Source organism: Diabrotica virgifera, chromosome 7 (assembly GCF_917563875.1).
Source record: "Diabrotica virgifera virgifera chromosome 7, PGI_DIABVI_V3a".
Taxonomy (NCBI): domain Eukaryota; kingdom Metazoa; phylum Arthropoda; class Insecta; order Coleoptera; family Chrysomelidae; genus Diabrotica; species Diabrotica virgifera.
The window spans coordinates 24,763,339-24,786,735 of NC_065449.1; the positions used below are offsets into that span (position 1 = coordinate 24,763,339).

At 31.4% G+C, this 23,397-nt stretch overlaps 1 protein-coding gene across 1 annotated transcript in view; it reads left to right on the plus strand.

Annotated features, from left to right (window-relative positions):
* LOC114333077 (serine protease gd-like) overlaps window positions 1–23,397 on the plus strand; it is an 86,293-nt gene that overhangs the window by 27,729 nt on the left and 35,167 nt on the right. The window contains exon 5 of the mRNA XM_028282901.2: window positions 15,882–16,129. Within this exon, the coding sequence (XP_028138702.2) occupies window positions 15,882–16,129 (248 nt within the window). The remainder of the gene's footprint in view (window positions 1–15,881; window positions 16,130–23,397) is intronic.

Below are 23,397 nucleotides of genomic sequence, written 5' to 3' on the forward strand. Positions count from 1 at the left end.
ACTTCTAGAACTTATTAATAATATAAAAATAAAGAAGCCCAAATAAGGTTAATGACTAATTTTACTTAGGGTGGTGATTAGGAGGTTGCTTTGTGCAAAAAATGCATAGTTTTCCCGTCTTTTCACTTTGAAAATACAGTATTTAGCATTTGACGAAGAAGAGCTAACATTTAATAATGTATAGTTCGATTACTATGGGTCTTAAAAAAACTAAAAGAAACGGTTTTACTTATTGTTTCAAAAGGTACATTTTTGTTAAGTAAAGTTGTTTTGATAAAACGAAAACTTTTGAAGTTATTAGCCGAAAACTTATTAACAACATTGATTTTTTCGATATAAAGTTAACACATTCGATAGCGAATAAATCGAAAACTATTAATTTTATCAAAAAAATGTATAGAACGTTTTTTGTTAGGAATGAATGTTTTTACTAACTTTTGCGGTCAAAATATAATAAAAAATTTCCACCCCCGAGATGGGGTGACAACCACCCCCATGGTAAAAGCGCCTTTCAGCATCATATAGATTTTGACTCTTGGACTATCCACCACTTATTCTCAAATTTTCAAGCAAATCGATCCATTCTGTAAAAATTGCGAGGTTTTGTCCTATTTTAAGCTTCATTACTTGGACTAATAACACTAGTTTACAACCAATTTGCGACTGGAATGCAAAATGGTGTTTTTTGTTAATTTATGCTCTCTAAATATGATTATGATGGTAAAAAGTTCCCAACACGTAAGATTTTTGAGTTATGATTTTTTCAAAAAAAATGAGTTGTGCTTTTTAAGTTATGAGTATTTTAATAATTTTTTTTAAAACAGTCATTTGTGATATATCGTGGCGTGATCTTATCAAGTTACCGTTTTTCCTAAAAATTGTGAATAATTTGGCCACACTGGGATATCTAATGTCTACGAATAACACATTAGCATTTAAATAAAGAACAAACCAAAGGTAGTCCTTAATCAGTAAACCTAACCATTTAAACTTATATAGTTCTTAACCATTTTAACGACTGTTACTCTTGCATGACAAAAGTGTCTGGGTTTTCAAGGAAGAACAAGCATAAAATTAAATATCCAGATATTACCTCAGCAATAAAACCGGTTTTTCATGGAGAAGATTTACCAGTTCCAGGACCTCGGCAAATCAGGAGAAAGATTTGGAAATGTATGGTGACAAAAGTGAATCTGATGATGTATCGGAAAATAATGATTCTTATTTTCCCGAAAGCGACGTAAAAGCACCTTATTGCATCCAAAAAGCCGAATTACATTATTTAGTTCGAGACCTTCACTTGTCCAAAGGACATGCTTAACCCATAGGCTCTAGATTACAATAATGGATTTTTTAATGGAATTTACTAGCCAGGACAACTTATAACATTTAAGAACTGTAACCAGGAGCTATCTTCGTTTTTTACTATGCAGGATAAAAGTGTGTTTGTGTTAATCCAAATAGTGATATGGGAAAATTGGGATATGCAAAAAATTGTGTACAAAATACTTAATATAATTTTTGTTTCTAGTAGTGTTGAACTTAAATGTATATAGTATATAAAAATTTTTATAATAAACAGCCATATTTGATGCATTCTATAACTCCAAATCTAATATTTCACATGACCAGACAATGTACGGTGGACGCATATGCAGAAATGCGCGAAGCTTTAAGAAGAAGATAACTCAAAATATATACGTGGTGGAACATTTTGGTGTTTGAATTCGCAGTCTGGATGCTTGTAACTCCCCGATACAGCCATTTTAACATCAGTCGCAACTTTTTTTTGTTAATTTGTTGACTAGTGTAATCAGAGATATATTATGTACCTATGTTAAAATTATGCGAGGTAGAGGTATACGTGGGAATTAAACGTTATGAGGGTATTTTGAAAAAGTAGAAAGGTACCCCCATTAAAATAGGCAAACTGTCCAGAATTTATTTTTTTACGTTGTATGTGATTAAAAATTCGATTCAGCGCAATTTTAATTTTCTGTAAAAAACGAACAAAAAATATAACAATATAGGGGAGTCTATAGAGAACGAAAACTTGCATTGTTTCGGAAAAATTCAAACAGGCTTATATTTTTCTAAAACTTTTTTTTAGTTTATAATATGTTACAGTAAAAATTTCTACTCACAGATTTCGACGCTAATTGTTTATTAATTGTTTAAACAGTAACAATTTTTTTGTGTAAATAATTTTAAAAATATCGTTGAATTCATCATTTTACTTTAATAAAATATGTTTATATTTGTTTAATTACGAAAATTCAAAAATTTTGAGCTCTTATACACGTCTGCGTAACTAGGAACCATATGGAAAACTTTTTATCAATTTTACGAAAAAAAGTTATTCTTTATAGTCTAGGCGACAAATAGAGGTCACCGTGTCATTTTCAATTCTGATGGACAAAGTCAACGGTTTCTTATGGATTTTTGGCTGCTGATTACGAATTTCGAGGGGGGATTTCGATCTGAGTGGTCAAAAAATTGTTATAAACAATTTAATTGTTTATAAATTGTTTGTAAGGCTCTGGCTCAAAAACTATAAAATATACAAAAAAATGTTTAAAATAAAATTTGTTCCTTAATAAAAAACTAAGAAACAACCGTTTACCAAACTTAAATCCGACAATTAGAACTCAAGATATTGTAAAATTAGTGCACAATGCAAATTGCAAATTGTAAAATAAGTATTTTTCGAAGCTTTATCGATCGTAACTCGGCTTCTACGCATGTAAATGAGCCTTATTAGGTGCCCTTTTAAAGCTTAATTAAGAGGCTTCCAAACAAAGTTTGTTAAATTTGTAAGTTATAATTTTCTTAAAAATATTGTACATTCATTTGTTTATAAGGGTTTCAAGCAAATTTGAGCTATAAACATTTATACTTTAATTAACAATAATGATAGAAAAACTCAAAAGGAACAATTTGAGCTTATGAAACTGTTCGTAAGTTTATTTTTGGCTAAGATATCGATATTTTAATGGCGCGCTATGAGGCGCAAGATTGGCCCACAGCGTAAAGGTTCACGCGCTAAGATCTCGACGCAAATTACAATTTCTATGTATATATACGTTATCTTCATTTTTCATTTTTGAAGATCCTAATAAAATTTTATCATATACTTCTTATAATTAAATCATCATACTGTATCTCGTATCACATTTCATTCTATTTATTTTGTCTTCTATTTTTTGTACTAAATGACAGAAAAAAACACATTAAAAACTAATATTTCAGAAATATAACTAAAAGGTGAGTTGATATTATTTATTATTACTATTTTTACAAACATTTTCTTTCATACAGCTGCATCGAGATATACAGGAAATCTCAGCTTTTTTCTTCTGCATAAATTTTTCGAGCAATTTTTACAGACACATGGTGGTACTAATTATGATTTTGAAGGCATTAAAATTAAAACTTTTTGGGGCTTCAGAGTTTCATTATCTATAAGATATCCATAAACAAGTGGATCAAGTTCTTTTGCAGAATCTTCGAGGCACGTTAATTGTGTGTACACCACATAAAATGCTCGTTTTATATGTAAGTGGATTGAGTTTGATGTTGGTGGCATATCTTTAACAAGAGAAATGCCTCCTTCAACAAGAGAAAACAAGAGAAAAATTTTTACGAATATTTGCTGTTTCAATTATACGTGCACAACCGTTCTCAGTAGAAGACACTTTGATGTTGATATATTTTTGACATATATTACATAATTTATTATTAATAATTATTCATTATTGCAACGAATCAATATCACATTACACTATTAAGAGATAATGATTTTGTTGTAACAAATAGACAGAATTGACAGTAGTAGTATATTATATTATTGTAGACATTGATAGACATATTAAGAATCATACATATAATGGCTTCCTGAGCAAAATAGTGTAACACGAGAGCAGTCGATCGGTATATTTACCAAGATATTTATTACTTGACTGAGAGTTGATCTTGAGCCTCAGAGCGTGCTATTATATTATCAATATCTTGGCCAAAAATAAACCTACGAACACTTTCCTAAACTCAAAATACACCTTCTTAGTTTTTCTATTATTAGTTTTAATTAAAGTATAAATGTTTATTGCTCAAATTTACTAAAAACCCTTATACAAAAATTATTGTACAAATTATTTACGAAAATTATAACTTCAAACGAGTATAACTTTAGAACAAATGAAGATAAAGTAATTTGACAACTTTGTTTGGAAGTCTATTAATTCAGCTTTAAAATGAGACCATGAAAAGCTCATTTTACTGCGTAGAAGCCGAGTTACGATCGATAAAGCGTCGAAAAATACTTAATTGACTGTAAGCCGATCTTCCGCCTCATAGCGCGCCATTAAAATATCGAAACCTTGGCCAGAAATAAACTTATGAACATTTTCGTAACCTCAAATTGTTCCTTGTGAGTTTTTCTATCATTATTGTTCATTAAAGTATAAATGATTATAGCTCAAATTTGCTTGAAACCCTTATAAACAAATGAATGTACAATATTTTTAAGCAAATTGTAATTTCAAACGGGTATAACTTTAAAACAAATGAAGATCAAGTAATTTAACAAACTTTGTTTGGAAGCCTGTTAATCAAGCTTTAACACGACACCTTCTAAGGCTCATTTACATGCGTAGAAGCCGAGTTACGATCGATAAAGCTTCGAAAAATACTTATTTTGCAATTTGCAATTTGCATTGAGCACTAATTTTACAATATCTTGAGTTCTAATTGTTAGATTTAAGTTTAGTAAACGGTTATTTCTTCGTTTTTTATTAAGGAACAAATTTTATTTGAAACATTTTTTTTATCTCTTTTAGTTTATGAGCCAGAGCCTTATAAACAATTTATAATCAATTAAATTGTTTATAACAATTTTTTGACCACTCGGATCGAAATCCCCCCTCAAAATTCGTAATCAGCTGCCAAAAATCCATAAGAAACCGTTGAGTTTGTCCATCAGAATTGAATATGACACGGTGACCCCTCTGGCGCCTAGACTATTATAAAATGCTCTGCATAGTCTAAAATCTAAATCTCAGCCATCAGATATCAAATTTTATCAATGTTATACGAGGTATGTAAAAAATATGATTTTTTTTTAATTAATTTTATAATAATTATTTTTTGGCCACCATGTATAAATAATGATATTAATGTTTATATTACTGAATAGACAATTGCATAACGTTTCAAATGAGCTACCACACGACACCTGTTTCCATTTTAAAAAAATCATCGTCAGCGTTTCCCAACCGGTGGGTCGCGACTCACTAGTGGGTCGCGAGCGAATTTCAGGTGGGTCGCGGCGTAACGCTTACAGTAGCTGAGTAGCGTGGGGAAGGGATGGGTCGCGAATATGAAAAAACATCAGAAGGTGGGTCGCCAGACATAAAAGGTTGGGAACCACTAGATTACGTCATCACGCCCAAATGGATGACGCCACTATTATGGCATATAATATGTCAAAAAATCATAATTTAAAAATAAAAATCTACCTGTCTCGGGATTTTTCTCAAAAGTGGCCTATTCTCGAGAAAATGAATTTATTCCATAATTAAATAGATAAGTGGATAAAGGTCATATGTCACATTTTTTTAGAAAATTGTTTTATTAGCTTTTTGTTCTTGTAATATGCTGTTTAACTTATTAAAATTTTAAAATTACCTATTTTTAGCAAAATAAAAATAACAGGAAGGTATTAAAGCAATATGCCACACAGTGATTTCCGAATTGTGGTGGATAAAGGTATTATGTCCAAAATTGCGTTTGGACATCATACCTTTATCCACGTGTAAACATGGAGAATTTTCTACTACTTACTATTTGAATAAAGGTAATAATATGTCCACAAAATTTGAAATATTTGGCTTTAGGTAACTTTTTTTAAATTTAATTTAAAGCGTAAAAAGTACCTTCAGATACCTGTTTAAAAGAATATAGTAATGCAAATTTATAAAACAAATAGTCGAGGAAATGAAGCTGAAAAAATGTCAAAACCTCGCAATTTTTTCGTCCAGCATCGATTTGTACAAAAATTTGGGATTAGGCTCATTACACCCTCTAGTTCATTTTCTATATTGAGACGTTGTACGCTTTTGGTTTTGTAAGTGTGAAAACAACCCCTAGTTGTAAAAAATTATAAAATAACATTTTAAACTTTAATATTGTCAACATTGGTTCTTATTAGTTACATAATGAATGTTTTATGCTTTAAGATATACTATCATAATATTTCAACCCTTAAAACCACCCTTGTTGGAGCTATATACAAAAAATTACTTATCCTAAAAGAATAATTTCGGCTTGCATCGATTTGCATGAAAATTTGGGATTAGAATCATCTCACCCTGTACTTCATATTCTATATCATTCTTAAGGGCGTTGATTATTTTTAGGGGTGTAAACAACCCCTTATTTTCAAAAATTATATAAAAACATTGTATACTTTAATATGGGTAAAATTTGGTTTTGATTGGTTAAATAATGATTGTTTTATACTTTAGGATATAATATCATAATATTTCAACCCTTAAAAACCACCCTTAATAACATTGCAGTTTTTATAAGTAGATATTTTAATAGGTCTATACAGAAAAAAAAGTAGAATTAAAGAATTACAAAAACATTTATTTACAATACAAATAGTTTTTTAGTCATCTTCCAGTATACGAACCGGTTCTGTGGTATTATACGTACATTGAAAATTATCCATAAGCGGACTATCCGAATTTTTCGAAAAAAAAAAATGGTTTTATAAACATAGCTCCTTCATTTTTGGCGGTGAAAAGATTTTTCAATAATGACTTTGTAGGATTTTTGAAGAGTTATAAGACTGTGTAAAATAAATTCCGTAAGATCTCTCAGTTTTTAATTAGGGTGGGATTAAAGGGCTCGAATAAGGGGGTGTCTGCTCGTAAATAGAGGCTTTAAACAGCTATATCTCGCTAACTGTTTACTATAATGAAAATCTATGTACAAGGAAATTTTAGATATTAAAGAATCTATAATTTGGTAATCTATAATTTTTTTCGTATCTCCAGTATTTTCGGAGATATTTTGAGGTAAACGGTGAAAAATGGTAAATTCCAAAAAATTAATTTCCATTTAAACTCCAATTTTTTTAGAATTAGGACTTTTAAATAGGTCAAACTTCTTGGGTGTATTTATAATACAAATATAAAAGGAATTACAGAAAGGTAAAGACCAATTTTTAATCAGCAGGGTAGTTAGGGGTTTGTTTTCACTGATTTTTTCATAGAGAAAAGCTGTTACCGACCTTTTTGGATCATTAGTCGCTTACTTTTCAGGCTAGAAACTTTTTATTATTTTTTTTGATAGGCCTAACTGTATACTTGAAAAAAGATTAGGTAAGTTTTCCTCTAAAAATGCAAAGTTTTTCCGTTATTTTACTTTGAATATTTCAAATTATGCATTTGACGAAAAAAGCTAACTTTTAACATGCCGTATCTCGGTTTGTATTAGTCTTAGCTATATTACAGAAAAACAATTTGGTTTGTGTTACTAAAAGATACAATTTTGATATCCACAGTTTTTTTGATTAAATGCATATTTTTGGAGGTGTTCTCAAAAAACCCTCTAAAAATGTCGATTTTTTCATCGAAAAACTGTTACTTTCAAGCGCGAATAACTCGAAAAATATTAGTTTTACGAAGAAAATGTAAAAAACATTTTTTTCTTATAATCACTTTTTACATCGATTTACATAGTTAAAATGTAATAAAAAATTCCCACCCCCGAGATGGGGTGGCAACCACCCCCAAGGTTTTAGCATACAGCGGCATGATATAGAAAATGATCCTTGGACTATTCCCTACTTTGTATGAAAATTTCAAGTAAATCCATGCTGGACGAAAAAATTGCGAGCCAAAATGCTTCATTTCCTCGACTAAAATAATTAACTTGGAACAAAGACACTAAAATGCTCATTACTCAAAAACATTATTATGTGACATATGACCTTTATCCACTTATGTCTTAAATTTTGAACTTCTCTATATTTACAATCTATATACTATTATTATATCGGACTTTCGTAAATCTCTAGTCGATGTGACGATATTTTAGGTGTGGATCCGGCGTATGAAAAAAAGTTGATTAATAGCAAGCTGAAAATTTGTTAATAGCTTACCGGTGTCTCGTCGGACAAACTTTGATGTATGGGAACACTGAAACAAGGAAAGTTTTAATTGTGGAACAGGTTAGAGGTTTCGAACGTCAGACTACGAAAACGTCCCATGTATTTTGTCGGACAGAACTTTCAATTGATTTGTTACCTTTTCATTAAACACTCATGCAAAAATCAGACTGCTATTTGTCACCTGTCATAATTCCTGTCATTTGACATGTCCTACGTGTTCCACTCATTAAAATGCCCAGTTGGGGGTAAATAGCAGTCTGATTTTTGCAGGACAGTTTAATGAACGGCTAACAAATTAATTGGAAGTTCTGTCCGACAAAATACATGGGACATTTTCGTAGTCTGACGTTCCAAATTTTTAACCTGTTAACAATTAAAATTAACAATTAAACAAATTAACAATTAAAACTTCCCCTGTTTCAGTGTTCCCATATATCAAAGTTTGTCCGACTAGACACCCTTAAGCTATTAACAAATTTTCAGCTTGCTATTAATAAACTTTTTATTCATACGCGGGATCCAGACCTATTTGATACATGATTAATGATACTAAACGACGATCGAGTAGATTAGAAATCGGAATTATTTATTAACGCGAAATAGGTGTATACGGAAAGGACATCTCGCTCATCTCGCCAGAAGGTAAGAAAATGGCAGGATCGTTTCGCTCAGCTCGCGTGGCTTAGTATGGGGTTTTGACTCGTCGAATTCGCTCAGCTCGACAAGACGACGGGGTTTGGAAGGTTCCGGAATATGGTCAGGATACGTTTAACTCACCTATACCTGATTGGTTATTCTCCGTTCAGCACACAGGGAATCAATCGAATGGTTTTTTGTTTCGTCGTTATACTGTCAGAGACATGGGCGCCCATATAAAAATTTTTAGGGGGGGGCCAAACGTGTAGATGTTGCACATTACATTTTGTATATGTCGGATGACAATATATACAGTAGACTCTCTCTATAACGAACACGGATATAACGAGGTTTCCCTTATAACGAGGTACATTAGGTGTCCCATGAAATTCCTATTGAACTATAACGCTCTATAACGAGGCATATTTGGTTATAACGAGCAGTGGCGTGCTGGAACTTTTCAAGCGGCCCGGTGATTTTATAGAAAAGCGGCCTCCCATCCTTATTTTATCTTCTATTATCAGAATTTGTATTTCTAATTTATAAGACAAAAATACTTCTTCTTCTTTTTCTTCTATTTGTATAAATATGACTGTCTGTTTGTTTTTTCAATGCGACTCTAGTAAGTTGCCATTCCATCGTTTTTGTGGTCTTCTCACTGATCGTCTTCCTATTGGGGAACCGTCTCTCGCTGTCCTTACTACTCTATTTGTTGTCATTCGGCGTATGTGGTCATTCCATTCTATTCTTCTGTTTCTTATCCAGTTATTAATATTGCCCACCTTGAATTTCCGCTGTATATCTGTACTTCTAGCTCTGTGTCCCATATAGTCTTACCATCGATTTTTCGAACGGTTTTTTGTCCTCTCTGTGTCGGGTCATGTTTCTGCGGCGTATGTCATTATTGGTCTTATGACTGTTTTGTAAATTCTGCCTTTCATTTCTTTTCCGATATTTTTATTTCTCCATATTGTGTCATTCAGACAACCTACCGCTCTGTTTGTTCTATTCACTTGATCTTCCACTTCTGTTTAGACCCTTTCGTAGCTAGATAGTGTGATGTCTAGTTATTAAAACTCCATCACTTGTTCTATTAGCCCTCCAGCTCCAATTTACATATTATTGAATTTGCTGTTATAACCATGCATTTTGTCTTTTTTGGTGAAATTAACATGTTAAATTTTCTGGCGGTTATGTTAAATTGGTGCAGCATACGTTGTAAGAAATGTTTGATCTCCTGCGAAGAGTTGAGTACGAAAGCAGTAAAGTGGGTCTGAAAATCAATAAAGCTAAGACAAAAATAATGGTGGTCGACAGATTCGACACTTTTTCTTCTTCTTCTTCTTCGTCTAGCCATTCACTTCAGCATCTGAACATAAGCCTCTTCAAGTCTTCCTTTCCATTGTTTTTGTTGTACGCTACTTGTAGCCAATTTTTCCCGGCAGTTCGTTTCAGATCATCTGTCCATCTCATAGGAGGTCTGCCTCTGGGTCTTTTATGTTCGTATGGTCTCCAGGTTAGAATTCTTCTGTACCATTTGTTAAGATCGCTCCTAGCTACATGTCCAGCGTATTCCCATTTCAATTTTAGTGATTTTTGAACCACATCGGTGACTTTGGTTTTCTGTCTTATCCATGTGTTTGTTCTCCTGTCCTTAAGTGATATGCCAAGCATTGCTCAGATTCGACACTATTCAACTGATTAACATGTTACAGGAATACCAAATAGTAAACACCTTTGTCTATCTCGGGTCTAGCAGTACAACTAACGATGGTAACTGTGAAGCAAAAGTTAGGAGACGTATTGGTATTGCAAAAAATGCGATAAGTCGTCTAACTAAAGTTTGTAAAGACAGATCTATCTCTCAAAATATCAAAATGAGACTGGTGAATGCCCTTGTATTCTCAATATTTCTATACGGGGCAGAGACTTGGACTCTTCGAGTCCAAGTGTGGTGCTTTTGAGAGCGAATGCCTTTGAGATGTGGTGCTGGACAAGAATGCTGCGCATACCTTGGACAGCTCATAGGACAAACGTTTCCATTCTAAACCAACTCGAAATTAAAAAAAAGTCTGCCCACAATATGTCTGTAACGAATTCTGCAAGTCTTCGGTCATGTTGTCCACAGAGGTGACGATAGTTTGGAGATTTTAATTGTTTCTGGAAACGTTCCGGGCAGAAGATCAAGAGGACGATCACCAACTAGATGGTCCGACCAAATTAAGAATTCAGCTCGAAAGTCATTCTGCAAAGCACTTAGAGCAGCTGAAGATAGATACCAATGGAATAAAATTGTGAGGAATATTGGAAGAAATCACGATCCTCAGTAATGGGGAAACGACAAGAGAGAGAGAGAGATACGCTGTAAATCATCTTCACTTTATATATTTCTAATGGATCTATCCTCGCTAATTTCAAGATAACCGCGATACATCGCCTGGTTTTGTCCACTCAGCAAAACCGAAAACATCCAAAAATACTTAACGAACTTTTCCCAGGAACACATATTATCTAAAAAAATATATACAATTGCTGAGTCGTATTTTGTGTAAAAATCTGTGTTTATATTATCAGCCGAATAATACCTATTCATGGCTCAATTGAACGTCTTAATTTTAACCGTTTTGAAATACAGGGTGTGTATAAAACAAACAACTGCAACAAATGCAATATTATTCAAATGGCTCGAACACTATGTATGGAAATAAAATATTTTTGAAATGTTCTGTTAATATCATTCGATTAGAAAATAAAAAAATTTTTGTTACATCCAAAATTTTTTGCGAAAAAAACTTATTTGACCGGCCTCAATAGGCCGCGGCCTCTCGGTGATTGCACCGATTCATTTATATGGCCAGCACGCCACTGATAACGAGGAAAATTGAAATTGAAGAATACATATATCTTTACCTGTTTTTAGCGTTGTAATGGTCATATATAAATAAATGCCCCAACTGCCTGTACATAGAAATGTCCAATATCTGTCTTATTATAAGTGCTGTAATAAACTCGGCCACCTGTAATAAACTTCTGCCTGTTTATCGACCGATATTGAATATTATAGGAAATTTACAATTTATGACAGCGAAGTCTCATTGTTTACTGTTCAGGTTGACCATCGACACCTAATAAACTACGTAAGAGGTATCAAAACAAGGCATCATATTACTGTTGTTTGAAATAATGAGATCCGGTTATAACGAGATAATTAGTCCACCATTTCAGTTCTTGTTATAGAGGGAGTCTACTGTAGTCTAAACCACCTAAAAAACCTAGTTTGAACCCTGTTGTGAGAAATCGTTCATACATTTAAATACTAGACCAAGTTTTTAAATGAAAATGTCATGGGTACCACAAAAGTTGCGCCTCTCTTAAAACCCGTTTTGAAAAGAATACAATGCTTGCAAAGCCATACCTTCAACTTTGGCGAGTAGACTAACCATAAGCATTGATTATAAATATTCCATGTAGTTATTAATCAATGCCATAAGTATATACCGAACCAAGTTTTTACTTTAAAATCTTAAAAAGGAGCCCCCTTTATTTTTGCAGATTTAGAATCCTTATGAAAAATAAGTCACATATTATATTCCAAACATTTTTAGAATTGTTTATAGATGGCGCAAAAAAATCGCATTTTCCGATTATAGCGCCATCCGTCAACAATTCTAAAAAAAGTTTCGAATAAATGGGTTCCATGAGAAAAAACGAGGGTTCCTATTTAAGATTTTAAAGTTAACTCTCACCGCCACCTCCAGAGTGTGGAATAAAAAATCCTGTTTGGTGTCATTCTATAGATTTTTGAAAAATTTTAAACACGTGTTCTTTAGTTTTTCATTTGGAAGTATGTATATTTCTCGAGATATTAGACCGTTTCTATAATTATTTTGCTATGGAATCACGATATATCGTTTTTTCCGATTATCGCTCTCTATCCACAATTCGCAAAATGGCTCGAATAAAATTTGCTTATTTTTACAAGGAAAATCCAAATCTGCAACAAAAATTAGGGGTTCCATTTAAGATTTTAAAATTACCCCCCACTCCACACGCAGGGGTTGAAGTGGTGGACATGTTTAGTGTCATCGCATAAATTTTTGAGAAATATTTAACGCATATTTTTCAGTTTTTCGATCCGATGTTCATTTCGCGAATTATTCGACCTTTCCGCTACTTTTGGGACACCCTGTATATAACACTCATTCGTCATGAAAGATCACCTGTTTTTCATTTAAATAAAATTGTTCTGTTTATCATAATGTAGGTACACTTTAAAATAATCTACTTACTAAAAAAATACTTTTGCAAACTAAAATTTGACTATGTTCAATCAATTTTAAAAATTATTTTTCAATATGAATTTATTTCTGCTTATGAAGATGGTTCTATTCGGTATACACTTATCTCTATAGTGCCAGTTCTTTTCTTAAAGACAAATGGCTCATTAGTGATTATCGGTCAGAGATCGGATTTCTTGCGGATGTGATTTTCTTTGCGGTATTATAAATGATTCATTTAATTTGTAATTTTGGGTGTCGATTACAGTATATATTATGTTCCCACGTTTCTAATCTCTTTTAATGTTTTAGTTAATGTCATACGTGACTGTGCGAAATGTGTATTATGCACATTCCATATAGACCGCTGTCGCAGACACACATATTTTTTGTTAAACTATTAATTACCCAATATGTGAATTTTTTTATTAATAAACATGTTCTTTCCAATTTATCTCTCAAAATTATCCAATAATTTTTTGACAAAACTACGTTTATGTAATATAAATTTAATTTTTGTTCTTTTCCGAAAAGCTAGGGGGCCACGGCCCCCCTGCCCGTGTGTATGGGCGCCTATGGTCAGAGACGCTATAAAAACACGTTTTGCTTAATACATAGGCGTAATCTAGACGATAAAATTATATTATCGTGACAGTGCTGACACTTAGACAGTACCCTTGGCTGGTAGATTTCTTCTGGAAGAGGAGATCCGTGTACGAATACAAATGCTCTGCAACATTGATTTCAGATCAACATGATATTTTATTTTTAGTAATTAATGTATTTAACTGAACAAACTTAACAAGCGACTATTTATGTTAAAATAGCAAAAAATCTGACTAGTGTAGTCGCTGAAGGTGGATATGAGCTATTACCTCCGATTTCGCTGAACCTCCATCGATTTGCATGAAAATTGGTAAGTGGTCAGAGAATATCTCAAGGAACAAATGTGACATGGTGCCAACTTGCGCTTTTATCCTGGGGGTGGATGCCACTCCTTCTCGTGGGTGAAAATTATATTATTTAAAATAACCCCATAAATCGATAGATGGACCAATTCTTAGTAAAATTTGTTATATAAAGTTATTAAAATAAATCAATACTTTTTGAGTTATTAAAGATCAAATATTTTAATTTTTCGTCAGAAAAATGCATGTTTTAAACCGAATTTTCATAAATAACTCAAGAACTATAAGTTTTTACAAAAAAAAATATTCTCAAAATTGAAGCTAATAAAAAATTAAGCTCCTAACTTGAAAAACCTTTTAATGTTAACTAGAAGTGAGTTATAGGTAATTGAAAGTATATGTTTTTCGGCGAGTACCCAAATCTAAGAATTCAAGCTCAACCTTAAATAACGGGAAAATGGTGCATTTTATAAAGTATAGAATTTATAACATAAACTTATTTATAACATAAACATTTTATAACATAAACTTATTAAATATTTTTCAAAGCACTTAGAAATATCTATCAAATAAGCCACCGAAGAAGTTGATAGTATTAAAATTTATACTCCAAAATTTTTTCAAAATTTATCTTTTATAAATTTTTCCAAAAAATGTTATTGTTTTTTTTAATCCCTTTAATTTATACGATATCGGGTTCAGCTATAAACCATTTAAAAGTTAATTTCAAGAGACATTAATCCACGTTGCACATAATATTTTAAACCCCTTACTTTTTTAATATAAAAGGTTAAATGGCCCCGGTTACATAGCTCTCATAGTAACAGTTAAGCTTTAAACGTTTCTATCTCGGTTATTTTTTACCACACAGAAATAGTAAAACCAGTAAAATATTTGCTAAAGAAAAAAAATGAAATTTGGTTAAATATCATTTAACCAAATATATTGAGTATTTTTGGAGTCATTATGAAAAGAAAATGAAAATAACAATAGTTTTAAAAATTCAGATTTTTTTAAATTATACCTTTTTCTCAAAAATATGCACTCTAAACCGGTCAAAATTGTTGAAATCATTACTTATGCTAATATAAAGAAATTCTTGTAGGGATTACTATAAATTTTAATTTTTGTGGAAATGGCGTATGTTTTATTTTTCACTTTTTCCTGAAATATTCGAAAGGTTTCTCTTATTTTCATCATAACATGCTCAATTTTGATGCTATTAAATTCTTCTGTAGCTCATTTGATAGGTATTTCGAAGTACTTTGACAAGTTTTTAACAGATATATCTTATATCTAATAACAGGTATTTTAAAATACATAGTTTTGCCGTTATTTTAGCTGAAATATTTAGATTTGAGTACTCGCCAAAAAAAATATACATTCAATTACCCATAACTCACTTTTAGTTAACATTAGTGTAGTTACTTAAGTAAGGAGTGTATTCAATTTTGAATTATCTTCAATTTTGGTAATAATATCTTTTTTGTAAAAGCTTATAGTTTTTGAGTAATACGTGAAAAACAGATTTAAAACATGCATTTTCTTTGCGAAAAAAATAAAAATTTTGATCTTTAATAACTTAAAAAACATTGATTTATTTTAATAACTTTATATAACAAATTATGCTTATAATTTGTCCCTCTATCGATTTATGGGATTATTTTTAATACAATAATCATTTTTACCCCCGAGAAGGGGTGGGATCCACCCCAGGATTAAAGCGCAAGTTGGCACCATGTTACTTTTGTTCCTTGAGGTATCCTCTAACTACTCACCAACTTTCATGAAAATCGATGGAGGTTGGAGGTTCAACGAAATCGGAGGTTAAAACCTTCAGTGACTGCACTAGACAGCAACTTAATCAATCCTGTACGTTTTCAGAGTTATCGACTCGATTTTTGCCAAACGAGAATTTGAATCTCCATCGTTAAATAGTTATTTTAAATGTGGAGTGGCTAGTGAGGAACAACCGAAAAACGAGATAGTTTCGATTGACCCTCGTACATCAGGTAGTACTGACACTAAGATTGGACAATGCCCTTGGCTGGTCGCTTTCTTCTGGAAGAGGGGACCCAAGTACGAATACAAATGCTCTGCAACATTGATTTCAGATAAACATGTTCTCACAGGTAATATACTTCATATTTTAACATTTTAATAGCATGAATTTTTAATTATTATTTTTTTATATTACTTTTTTTATTATTTTGAATTAAAAATATTATAAATTATATTAATTTATTAGTCCATTGAAAAGTTACATTTAGAATTGCATTTTTCAAAAGACACAATTTAATTTTTTCGATGTGTTGGGGGCAGTGGCGTATCTAGGAGGGGGGGGGTCGTCAGCTCCAGGTCTCTGATATAAGCATATAAAACTATAATCTGGTACATAACATAAAATAATTTTAATACTTACTTTATGTTTTCTTTTAAAAAAAATTATTTAGTAGGCATTGTAATACACGCTGCAGTCACATATAAAGCTTATTCAAATGTGGTATAGCTACTGCACTTAGCTTTAAGTACAAAAGTAGTATGTACTACATCTAGTTTAATTTATTAATATTTTGTATTTTGACAACGACATCCGATAGGACGTCGAAATGTTAATAATATCATTTTTTTAGTTAAATTGTGGCCTATTTCCCATTAAGAATACAGTGGAACCCCGATAAGTCGGCCCCCGATAACCCGGAAATCCGACTAACCCAGACCGATTTTCATCAGACAAACATTTCAACAATAAAAATGTATGTAATATACTATTTGAGAGATAATGTGTATTTGTGTAATTTGAAGTATACGATAGTAAAAATGACTTATAGCACAGGGCGGCAGAGCAGAGCAACGTTCATTGCCTCGGTTTATCGGAAACAACAGGCACCTGTTGTAGTATTCCTTTATTTATTTCAAACTGTCTTAGCATTGTTTAAAAAAGATTAAAAGACTATTTAAAAAATTATTTTTTAAACAATGGTCTGAGTTTTCACTATTCATAAATAACATAACATCCTTCCGATTTTTGACTGTATTGTGTGTAGTACAGTCTTGTATTGTTCGTTTCCGTCTGTTATAGGTTTCTGTTTGCGTGTTTTTAGTAATTCAGATGTGTAGGTACTGTGCTGTGTATATATACAGGGTGTCCCGAAAAGATTGGTCATAAATTATACCACACATTCTGAGGTCAAAATAGTTCGATTGAACCTAACTTACCTTAGTACAAATGTGCTTATAAAAAAAGTTACAGCCCTTTGAAGTTACAAAATGAAAATCGATTTTTTTCAATATATCGAAATCTATTACAGATTTTTTATTGAAAATTGACATGTATCATTCTTATGGCAGGAACATCTTAAAACAAAATTATAGTGAAATTTGTCCACCCCATAAAAAATTTATGGGGATTTTGTTCCCTTAAACTCCCCCAAACTTTTGTGTACGTTCCAATTAATTCATTATTGTGGTACCATTAGTTAAACACAACATTTTTAAAACATTCTTGTCTCTTACTATTTTTTCGATAAGCCAGTTTTTACGGAGATGCGGCTACTTTTTTAATACATTTAGATAAAAATTTTAGGGGTGTTTTGTTCCTTTAAACCCCCCAAATGTTTGTGTACGTTCCTACTTCCAACTAAGCTAGTATTGTGATACCATTATTTAAACACAGTGTTTTTAAAAATTTTTTGCCTCTTAGTCTTTTTTTGACAAGTCACCTTTTATCGAGATGTGGCTTCTTTTTCAAAATATATCTAAAAATGTAAATTATAAATAAATTTTTAGATTATTAACAGGTGTTTATAATCGTACTTAACCATGTCCAAATATGCGGTGGATTCGATAAATATTCAAAATATATCGATAAACACTGGCTTATCGAAAAAGAACTAAGAGGCAAAAAAGTTTTAAAACATTATGTTTAACTAATGGTGCCGCAATAATAATTTAATTGGAACGTACACAAAAGTTTGGGGGGGTTTAAAGGAACAAAACCCCCATTAATTTTTTATCTTCTTCTTCTTTAAGTACCGTGCCCAAATTTTTAGGCGTGGGTAGCTTCCATAACAATTTGCCGATATCGTTCTCGATCTTGTGCGGCATGTAACAATTGATCTGCTGATAAGCCAGTCCATTGACGAAGGTTTCGGAGCCATGAATATTTCTTTCGACCAATTCCTCTTTTTCCGTCGATCTTTCCATTGAGTATTAACTGCAGCATCCTGTAGCTGCTACCTCTCATTATATGCCCCAGATATTCAAGTTTTCTCTTTTTTATCATCTTCATTAAGTCACCTTCGCCTTGACCTACTCTGTTTAAGACTTCTCTGTTTGAAATGCGTTGAACCCAAGATATTCTGAGCATTCTACGATACGACCACATCTCAAAGGCTTCTAATTTGTTCATCATGTTAACCTTCATGATCCAGGTTTCACATCCATATAGTAATAAAGGATACACATAACATTTTAGGAACTTGATTCTTAGTTGTAAGTTCAGCTGAGAGTTGCTCAGAATAGATCTAAGTTTCATAAATGCTCCTCTTGCAATTTCTATACGAGTTTTAATTTCTTCATCCGGATTTAGTGTCTCGTTTATCCAACATCCTAGGTATTTAAGATGGTTAACTTTTGTTATTGATTCATCATTGACAATTAGTTGCATAGGGCTGACGTCTTGTTTACTAACCACAAGTAACTTTTAATTTTTTATGAGGTGCACAAATTTCACGTTATTTTTTTTAAGATGTTGCTGCCATAAGAATGCCACATATCCATTTTCAATAAAAAATCTCTAAGACTTTTCGATATATGAAAAAAAAATCGATTTTCATTTTGTAACTTAAAAGAGCTGTTAATTTTTTTTGTGTGCACTATTGTATATAGATAAGTGAAGTTCAATCAACCTATTTTTGACCCCAGAATATGTGGTATAATTTATGACCAATCTTTTCGGGACACCCTGTATATTTCATGTTATTTCAATTATAACGGAGTTTATCGGTAAGTATACCTTGTTTTATTAATTTTCACCATATTCTCCGGCTAACCCGGATTTTCTATAACCCGGATCGGCCGCGATCCCGATTAATCCGAGTTACCGAGGTTTCACTGTAGTTGATTACAAAAATGCCACAAGGAAATAGCTTCAGAACAACACTACATTTAGTATTACCTATATACGTGATTGTGCCACAATTGTAGGTTCAATGAAAATTACATTTCTTAATTAACTTCTGTTTAACGTTTAGATTTTTACTCCGGAGTACTCCTCAGAGTAAATTAAAAAAAAAGAATGTGTGTGTACTTTGTACGCACGTAAGAAGTTATACTTCTATCTTATGATTATATGATTATAAACGAAATTAATATACTTTTTATTTATATTTTATTTAAATATTAAACTAATTTATACCGATATACTTATACTTTTTATTTATATTTTATTTAAATATTAAACTAATTTATACTTACTACTTCTCAAACATTTTTATTAAAACAGTGCCAAAAATTAAAGTAATAAAAGAATAAAACACACACAAACACATTAAAAATGCCACAAATGATTTCTGAACATTAATTGTCGGAAAATGTTTTAACTAAATACCTATTTTCTGAAAATAAAATTATATAATAAATATACTTACAATCATAAAATGTATACAAAAATAAAAAAATTAAAGTTTCTATTGGGATTCGAACCAACTTATCAGCGCGGTTGGTATTGGCGCTGTATTGGGGGTCATTCGCATTAAACGCTTCGCCACGGAGACAACGTGTCATTATGTGCGAAGATCGACTAACTAAACGGATTAAACTTTTGACATTTTTGAATTACATAAATCAAATTATTTTGATTTTGAATTGAAATGATTTAGAATTGAAAAAATACAACAAAACATAGAGTAAGAAAACAATATATTAGGTGAATATTGATAGAAATTTTGATGGTAATCAAATTATGTAAATAAAAGTATTACATACTATGTATTTTGGTAGGTTCAAATAGGTAGGTACCTATGATACATTTACAATTATTACGTACCTGTTGCTTTAAAAACTATTCACTATAATTATAAACTTTTTTGTTTCTGTCCTCACAACAATAAAACTAATATATTATACATTTGTTTACCTTCATATTGAACAATTATTTATTATTGACAGATCATTTCAACACCCAATCAGAGCCCGTATAACGACTAATACCATACTGTCGGTGTGCGCATGCGCGCAGATCAATATAAATTCACCCTCAATCTCAATCGCGCCTAAAGAAGTATAACTTCAAAAAAATTAAGTTTAAAAATTCTGGGAAAATTTCTCATAAACCGATCTTTTTAGGTTATGTGTAGGTAATTTCCATACAAATAAAATTTTGGTCTCGATCTTATGAACATTTGGTTACCAATACTAAACGAAAAAGTCAAGAACAACTTGAACATAAAGCAACAACCAACGTTATGGTTGTTACCATAAGGTAAAACCAACAGAAGAACATACCAACAGAAAGGCCGAAGAAAATACCAACATTAGCCGAATGAAGAACAAACCATCGAAAATCTCATTCCCAATACATGTGCAACACACACAATTCTGAAGAATAATATTGAATTTTTAATTTAATTAAACAAGTTATTATTAAAAAAATGCTATTAAATAGATTATTGATAAATTTAAAATTTGATAATGAAAATAATTCAATTTTAAATTTGATTTTTTCAACAGTCACATTTACGATACTAGGCGAAGCAACGAAGCACTAAAAAGCCCAAAAACCTAGGAATTTTGTGCAGTAAGATGAATCATCATGCAACTTTTTGCATTCGCTTCGAGAGAGTGTCAGGCAATTTTGTGAACTAAAATTGATCTCCGGCAAAAAAATTTTTGCACGAGAAAATACATTTTCAAAGTGTTCTAAAGAGTTCTAAATTTTTTATTTTCCATCTCTTCGAGATGCACTTTATAGATGCATTTTCTTATGCACAAAAATTTTTGCCGGAGATCAATTTAGTTCACAAAATTGCCTGACACTCTCTCGAATCGAATGCAAAAAGTTGCATGACGATTCATCTTACTGCACAAAAGGCTATAGCGGGATAAGATGGTCAAAAATGCCCCCGCACCGATCAGCCCAGCTACTTATGTTTTCGATAAAGGATATAAAATTATGCCCTCATGCAAATTTTAGCTTCCCAGAGGTCCTAAAACCTCTTAAATTGAGAAAAGAACAATTTTTAGGTTTTATTTTTTTGTGAGCGCAATTTTAAATTAAAAAATCTGAAAAAATTCAAGAGGATGTATATTTCGATAATTAAAAAAACCGTTTTTGGCTGTCTCGAGATGCATCTCGGGACAGCCAATTTTAGGATTTAGGATCCTGACTAGAACAACTGAAAAAACACTAAAAGTGTGAATTTTGTCATAAAATTTGGTATGTGGGCTTATAATAATATTTGGAACAGCTTTTCCAAATAACTTTTTTCGATATCTCTAACGCGAAGCAAATCGAATTGCATATCGAATGAATGATAATTTATTGCAACTAATATAATCGTATTTTTTATAGATTTAAAATATACAATGAGAATACTGACTGATTCACTAATTTTATCATAAAAAGTTCAAATTGATTGCATTGAAGTATTGAACCAATTAATGCTTATTAATATAACATTATTATAGTAATTATAATATTCAGAGTGAGTTTTATGTATAGAAACCCTCAATTATCTCGGAAACGTCTTGCACGATTTTTATAGGTTTTGGTGGGTAGGAGTTTTCTAATGCAGTCAATATTATAGTGATAATTACATTGTTGTCAGATCTTCCGTTTTTCTGTATATCTTTTGCGTTTTGAAGTCCTTAAGAAATACTGATTATCTTTCATGTTATATTCCCTATACCCAAATGCCATAATTTCGGAGTTATTACTACATGTATTTAAAAAAACTAAACACATTATAAAAATCAATTTTTTCGGACCGGGTAGACAGTATTTTACATTCTTTGGATCATTGGGAACAAAAAAGGTCTTTTGTAATTTTTCTCTAAAGTTAATGGTTTTCGAGCTCAAAACAACTTAAAACTGAAAAAAATCGAATACTGACGATTTTCAAGGTTCAAAAATACAAATAAAAAATATTATTTTTGAATCTGCTGAGTACCCAAATTTAAGCTAAGCCCTTCTTCTAGGCGCTCGCTATAAACTTTTTTGGCCCGTTTTATTCTAAAACATTACTTTTTAATAATTGTTATTGAAGCGCATATGAGAGGACGGGCGATCGGGCTGCATTAACAACTAAAAAACAATATTTTAGAATAAAACAAGCTTAAATTACTTATTGGTAACTGAATAAGGCTTGAACTTGAATTTTTATACTGGGTAGTAACAAAAATAATATTTTTGATTTGTGTTTCTGAACCTTGAAAATTGTCATTATTCGATTTTTTTTTCAGTTTTAAATTGTTTATAACGCGAAAACGATTAACTTTAAAGAAAAATTACAAAAGAAATTTTTTGTTCCCAATGGTCCAAAGAACGTAAAATAATGTCTATCCGACACGTGTAAAATAATGTTCAATGTGTTTAAATTTGTTTTTAAATAAATGTAGCAATAACTCCGAAATTATGGCCTTTAGGTATGGAGAATATAACATGAAAAATAATTAGTATTTTTTAAGGACTAAAACGCAAAATATATAGAGGGTATTTCAATTGAATTAAAAAATTTAATTAGATTTTTAGAAAAACGGAAGATCTGACAACAATGTAATTATCACTATAATATCGGCCGCATTAGAAAACCCCTACCCACCAAAATTTATAAAAATCGTGCATACCGTTTTCGAGATAATTGAGGGTTTCCGTACCTAAACCTCACTCTGTATTATATTATTATTACACATTAATTGGTTCAATACTTCAATGCAATCAATTTGAACTTTTTATGATAAAATTGTGAATTAGTCAGTATTTTAAATGTATATTTTAAATCTAGGTATAAAAAATACGACTATATCAGTTGCAATAAATTATCAAATTGATAATATATCCACAAACAGGGTGAATTTCCGATATGCGATTGGATTTGCTTCGCGTTAGAGATATCGAAAAGTTATTTGGAAAAGCTGTTCCAAATATTATTATAAGCCCACATACCAAATTTTATTCACAATTTTCAAACAGACAAAACTCACAATTTTAGCGTTTTTTCTGTTGTAAAAAGTCAGGATCCGAAATCCTAAAATTGGCTATCCCGAGATGCATCTCGAGACAGCCAAAAACGGTTTTTTAAATTTTTTCGTTCTTTCCGCTCAGATATTAATAATTCTGCCTTTGCCATTCAAAAGAACGACAAAAAGCACACAAAAAAATACTATTTAAAAGTTGGCC